The 6,654-nt window shown below is 37.6% G+C and overlaps 1 protein-coding gene across 1 annotated transcript; it reads left to right on the top strand.

Moving 5' to 3' along the window:
• Nucleotides 1-3,969: 3,969 nt before the first annotated feature.
• Nucleotides 3,970-5,816, top strand: LOC107469724 (uncharacterized). Its single transcript, XM_016089105.1, has 3 exons — nt 3,970-5,127; nt 5,194-5,233; nt 5,326-5,816. Exons 1-3 carry the CDS (start codon nt 3,970-3,972, stop codon nt 5,814-5,816), a joined length of 1,689 nt encoding a protein of 562 aa, XP_015944591.1.
• Nucleotides 5,817-6,654: the final 838 nt, after the last annotated feature.

Here is a 6,654-nt window from a genome sequence, read left to right as displayed (position 1 = left end):
AAAGGGCTGCAACTTCAAAGGTTGTATCTAAACTTAATCCTTGCTGCTGTGAATTGTTTTGGACATGGGAACCATTGTATGTCTTGCTGAAGTGTTCATCTAGTTGCAAGTGAAGTTATTTGATTAAGAATGCTAATCTGCATATTGCTTGTTGTTCCGAGGGTTACCTGAAACGTGTAGCTCGGTCGTCTGGAGAGGCCCGAGGTGGGGGTTCAGGGACCCGAGCTTGATATGCAGAGTGGTTGGTGGTTGTACCTGCAATGACACTCCGATGCTTAAGTTAGCATGGGTCCAAGCAGATATGTGTAGAACGTGGGATGAATGTCATACCTGGGTGCTCCAGTGTATTTATAGTAGTTTGGCCGTGATCCTCCCTGGATAAGATATTCTTATCTTATCTTATCTTTGGGAGTTTTATCTCTATCTTTGTGGAACCGCCTTTTCTAGGCCTTTTCGGCCTTTAGGTTTTGGGCTGCGTTCCTTTTGATGGGCCTTCCTTGCTTTATTGTCCGAGGTCCGACCTTTAGGCGTGAGCCTTAGGACGAGGTCGGACCTCTTATGAATTTGCCGAGTTGGAGGAGCCCGGTCAGGGTATGAACAGTTTGAATTTGAATTCCAAAATTAGGATATAAATAAGTGAACCTTGTTTACAAGAGGAGACATCCAAGAGGAGGATCTTCCTATCCAAATCCAACATTCCGTTCCTCGGCGCAATTTCTTCTTGTTTTTCTTTCATTCTATAAGTAACTAATCATCTGTCAAAAGGTTAGGAGCTCTATTTATATTTTCTATGGATTATTAATCTCCATTTATTTTGTTTTGAAGTCTTGCATTGATATATTTCATGATTAAGTCCTTCATTCGGATTAATGTCATTGTAAGGTATGCTAATTCCTTTTGAATTTTTTTATTATAATTGAAAGTAGATTTGATATTTGAATCAAAGCTTAAAAATTGTTTCACATGACTCTTTGAATTCAGTTAGGAATAGTGGTTCAATTAGTGTGCAACACATGCATAATTTTCAATCACTCTAATTTTGAATAAATGACATATAATTCGGATTAGAACAACTTTTGAAAATTGTGTTTTCTTCTAAAGGTTTAACGGAATAGGACTAACTTGAATATGTAGTATATAATTCGACCTAAGAACTACTTTTAAATCTTATTAGAAACTAAATCAGTTTTTGTGCTTAAACTCTTTAATTAATTAACTGGCAACTAATTGATTAAAGAGAAACGGAGGAACTAAAGAATTCGAAATCAATTATTAAATATTTGTCATGAAAAATCTTTGCATACTTTAAAATAAGTAAACAATATTTGATTTTCCTTAAGAGCATAAACATTTTTGAAACCCTTGATTCTCACCGTCACTGTCTTTTAAGCACTCAAGCACTCAAGCTTTCAAGTAAGATACAAGTTCTGTCATCATCAATCTAGGTTAATTTAATCTAATTAAGTATTTAATATAATATTTGCTTGCTTAATATTTTAATTCTTGTGAGAATAATATCTACTCACTGTAGTATTATTTGAACGATTTAGTACATTTAGCGGTATCCGTGAGTTTTAATTTTCATTCATCGTTATAATTCATAATAGCAATTAACAAGAGGTTTAACTCAATAAAAAAAATACTTAAATTAGGAGTGTTTACATATTGGGTTGGTTCAAGTTTAAAGACAAATGAGAACCTAACTGATTAAATTTTAATCAATTAAAGTTGGTTCGAATATGTTATTTCTAGGGAATGGACCAAACTAATCCAAACTGATTAAATCTAAGTTGGATCGATTCGAATAATTGAGTATTCGATTAAAAATAAAATTAAAAAAACTTGAAAAAAAGATTACTCTAATAATAATAATAATAATAATTCAAAGTTAAATAACTATCATAATTTAAAAAATTTTAGAATTAAAGGATAAATTTGTATATGTATTATTAGATTTTATTTTTTTAATTAATATTAAACTAATTGGGTAATTGAATTGGTTTAGGTATCGCAATTTTAAAACCAATTTGGATCAGATTTGATTGGGTCTGATCCAATTATATCCAATTAGCCATCAAATCCAATACCCATATAATTGGATCGAATCAATTTTGAATGAATATTCAGATTATCCGAACCATGATGAATTCTCCTATACTAAATAATCTAAAGCTGGTTGAAAAATCATATTTAATTGTTATTAATTGAAAAAAAAATTAACTCCCTGATCGAACTTATTTTCTTACATGAAATATTATATTTTTCTGCTTCATATATCTAAATTTTTTCCAAAATTGCTGGTGCTCGCCTCATGTGTCCAACCTTGCTGTTTGGTTAGCGTTTCTACATTTAGGAATTCGTAAAACGAAAAAAAAGGGGCAAGAACAAAGAATAAAATTGTAATATTTTTTTATTTGTAAACGAAGTTTTTAAAAATTAAACCCTACTTTTTCTGTATTTTTCTTTTCTACCACAAACGATCATAAAGTACAATTCACTAATACTGGTACTAAATTAACCACATTGTTTAAGCTATTTCCCCAATATAATAATGTAGGATCAGTTAATTACATTGCCAATCTTCAAAAGCCGATGATGCTTCATTTGGCTATGATCAACTCATCTGCTACTTATTAGAAGAGCTCATGCATGTAGTTCTCTCTAATATATGGTTTTGGCTAAGTCTCAATAAAGTATTACACGTAACTATATATATTATATTATAACTATGGGAGAATTACATCAACTTTTGTAAAGCTTTTTAGGACTTTATTACTTCAAGGTGGAAGCCCTAGTTAGCTGTATATATATATAGGACCCATTTTATAAATTACTATCCTGGTCTTATCTATGATTAAACAATAATGCACATATATCTCTTCATTTATAAAAATATATGCAAATTTTGTTCGTTTTATTTTGTCTATTTACAATCAGAATATCAAACTCTCCACACTTGATGATTGAGGAGACACGAGCTTATTCTACTTAAGTATTCTCTAAATAAACCTCCCTGATATATTATATGGTATTTAATACTCTTATATTTTAAATATAAATTTAAATTAAACTCTCTTAATAAATACAATAAATTAAGAAATACAATACACATAAGAATGTATGCTATGGTGTTTATAATTACGATGTTTACGATAGTTATACGATTTTATCAACACTTAAAAATTATTGCTAAAATTAAAATAACTCTTTTTAATTTAAAAAATAAAAATAAAATAAATTACTAAAATGTGAAAAAATATAAATTTTAATTTTAATAACACTTAAAACATATTATTAATATTGTTTAACCACCGTAGCTACAAACAACAGACTCCACCTGTTAACCTATGTATAATAATATCATTTAAGTTTTAAGTGTTTAAAACTTGAAAGCATGCAGGTAGATGTGTAAACGGGTCAAGTTGAGTCGGTCTTGGTGAACTTGAAAACTGAATCGATTAAATTTGATCGGTTTAAGTTGGATCGGGTTAATGTATTTTTTTATTAGACCCAAACCAATTTAATTCATGGCTTTTTTATATAAATAAACATTAGAAAAACATTAATTCCAGAAATACGCATGACTTAAATTAATGACTGAAATATGCATGGCCAACTCAACCTCGCCGGGCACGAAATGGAGTTCCATACCAAATCGCAAGTAGCGCCCACGAAATGAAGAAACTGAAGTATGGTCCATATCAGCTGTGTCGGGCACGAAATGGGGGAGCAGCCATCTTGTGGCTGGCACCCACGAAATGGACATTCCAAGGGGGGCGGGCACGAATTGGTGCACCTCAGGTGTACCGGCCACAAATTGGTTCCGTAATTTTTCTATATAAATGCTCGTGGATCAACGGCGAAAGGAACCATTATCACTCTCTTCTCACACTCCAAACTAGCCCCCAACCTCTGCACCCTCATTCTTTCTTTAAAATTTCCAGGTAGTAATATTGGTCTGCTATTTGTATGGCTGCGGAGAATGTTTACATGATTATATATCCTAATGGAGAAATTTCTCTTACAGCTGAAGGTATTACATTCGTTTGCGACGATCCATTGTGGATAATGATTCCACCACAAACATCGTTGCAAGATTTGAAGAATCTGATTCTGATGCATACCGAAATGGTTGGAAAAAAGGAAATTACGAAGCTGACCTACAGAATACCGGTTGCAGTGGCCAACTCGTTTTCGTATCAGAAAATGCAAATAAAAGCTGATCAGCATGTGTCGATGATGTTTTCTTATCATCGAAGCATAGGAAGCATCTATTCGTTGGAGCTTTGTCTGAATCTTCAAGACATTGGTGGAAGCTCGTCCAGTTCGAATAACGTGGAGGGTGTCAGAAATCGACCAGCGGATGATTTTGGTTTGGTTCGGGATACCAGTAGGGCCCCAAGTCCAAGCTTCAATGCATTCGTTCCGCAGGTACAAAATGTATCTATTCGTGAAGCACGCCCCGCCTCTTTTACACATCTTGGGGTCGATAGGGTTTCAGAGGCTGCTAATGTATATACGTCTGACGAGGATGAGATTGAAGATTTCAGCGGTGATGATCCAGAAGTAGTTCCAGAGACTCAGCCTCTGCATGGCGATGCTGTTCCTCCAACACGAGTCGAACCTGAAGGTGGTGGTGTATCTTCCTCCACACCGGCACACTACCTATCCTTAAATCTGGGAGCAATGCATTCGACTAACGCAGAGGAAAGACCGAGCAGCTACCCTTTGTCAGGGGAGATGGAGCTCAAGATTGGGTTGAAATTTCTTAACCGCGAGACAGCAATGCTAGCAGTTAAAAACTACAACATCCGTAGGAGTGCAGAATATAAGGTTGTAGAGTCAGACCAAAGTAGGTATGTCTGTCGATGCAAGCATTTCGGGGATCAATGTCGTTGGATGGTACGGGTTGCAAAGACAATGTCCTGTAGATTTTGGGAAATCCGAAAGTACGAAGGGCCTCACAGTTGCTTGGCAAGTACAATGTCTCAAGACCACGCTCAACTCGATAGCAACGTCATCTGCCAGCACATACTTTCCATGGTGCATGCTGATGCGACGATTTGTGTAAAGGTGTTGCAAGGATCAGTTGAGTCAGCGTACGGTTACAAGGTGTCTTACAAGAAGGTGTGGCACGCAAAGTAGAAAGCAATCGCAAGGATCTATGGTGATTGGGACGAATCGTATGACCAGCTGCATAGATACCTCAATGCTCTACAAGCATTCGTCCCAGGTATTACATATATTTTATTATGGAAAGGTATTTGATATTTAATTTCTGTTATTTCGTTTACATGTTTTGCTAAGTAATCATTTTTGCACTAGGGACAATTGTTGACCTCCAAACCCGGCTGTACTATGTCGGGAACACACTAGACCGTGGTTGTGTCATGTTTCACCAGGTTTTCTGGTCATTCCCTTCCTGTATTGAAGCTTTCAGGCACTGTAAGTCGCTGGTCTCAGTGGACGGAACACACCTGTATGGTAAGTACGTAGGCACCCTTCTCATGGGCATTGCACAGGATGGGAATAATAACATTCTACCCGTCGCTTTTGCACTTGTCGAAAGAGAGAACACAGATTCATGGTACTTCTTCCTAACCAATTTGAGGAGGCATGTCGCAACTCGGCCGGGAGTTCTGCTTATATCCGACAGGCATGCGGCAATAAAGGCCGCATTGGAACGTGACGGGTGTGGCTGGGAACACAATGTGTACTGTGTACGACATATTGCCTCCAACTTTGCCACCAGTTTCAAGAGTAAGGAAGCCAAGAGATGCCTTGTTAATGCGGCATATTCGAAGACGCAAGAGTAGTCGCGGTCCTACCTGGAGCTAATCAGTAGCGAGGATCCGATAACATCTCCATAGATGATGGAGTAGATCCGAGGGCTAGAGCCACCGAAATGGCTACAACACCTAGATGAGGGCCGACGATACGGTCACATGACGACGAATCTCTCTGAGTGTGTCAACTCTGTCCTCAAGGGCACTAGAAATCTACCAGTTTGTGCAATTGTGAAGTCCACTTACCATCGCCTGAATGAGTTATTCGTCATGAAGGGTCGGCAAGCACAAGCGCAAATTGCAAGTGGTCAGGTGTTCTCACAGTTCTTGCAGAAAGCCATACTTGCGAATCGTGAGGGGATTCCCCAGATGTTGGTGACGTCATACGATAGAGCTACCACTATATTCACAGTAGACGAGATAGCTGCTGCTGGAGTGCAGTCACGGTTTCGAGTTAATCTCCGTGACCGCAGATGTGATTGTGGTTACTTCCAGGTGTTGCATTATCCTTGTGCACATGCTCTGGCAGCGTGTGCATATGCGAGATTAGACTGGCAAGAGTACGTCGATTTAGTGTACCGCGTTGAGAGTGTGTTTCGGGTCTATCAAATGGAATTTCAGCCCATGCCCGATGAGGAGATGTGGCCCCCTACAGAAGGACAACATATCCGGCCCAACCCCCTCCTACGACGTACAATGGAAGGCTGTCCGGTATCTACTAGGATTCGGAATGAAATGGATGAGGTTGAGCCAGGACCAGGGAAGAGGTGTGGCCTATGCAGGCAACCAGGACATACCAGGCGACATTGTCCGCATGCTTCTGCCACATAAGTTTCAACAAATGAAATCTAATATATTTTTTATTGTG

The sequence above is a fragment of the Arachis duranensis genome, chromosome 10, assembly GCF_000817695.3.
Source record: "Arachis duranensis cultivar V14167 chromosome 10, aradu.V14167.gnm2.J7QH, whole genome shotgun sequence".
Taxonomy (NCBI): domain Eukaryota; kingdom Viridiplantae; phylum Streptophyta; class Magnoliopsida; order Fabales; family Fabaceae; genus Arachis; species Arachis duranensis.
The sequence above is the reverse complement of the archived record's forward strand: the minus strand, read 5'-3'. Positions and strand labels throughout refer to the sequence as shown.

Excerpts from the sequence above, each read along its gene's own strand:
- LOC107469724 (XM_016089105.1), top strand. The coding sequence starts at position 3,970 with ATGGCTGCGGAGAATGTTTACATGATTATATATCCTAATGGAGAAATT. Across the intron at positions 5,128-5,193 it reads ACAAGGTGTCTTACAAGAAG|CTGCATAGATACCTCAATGC; the intron begins GTGTGGCACGCA and ends TCGTATGACCAG. Across the intron at positions 5,234-5,325 it reads TCTACAAGCATTCGTCCCAG|GGACAATTGTTGACCTCCAA; the intron begins GTATTACATATA and ends TTTTTGCACTAG.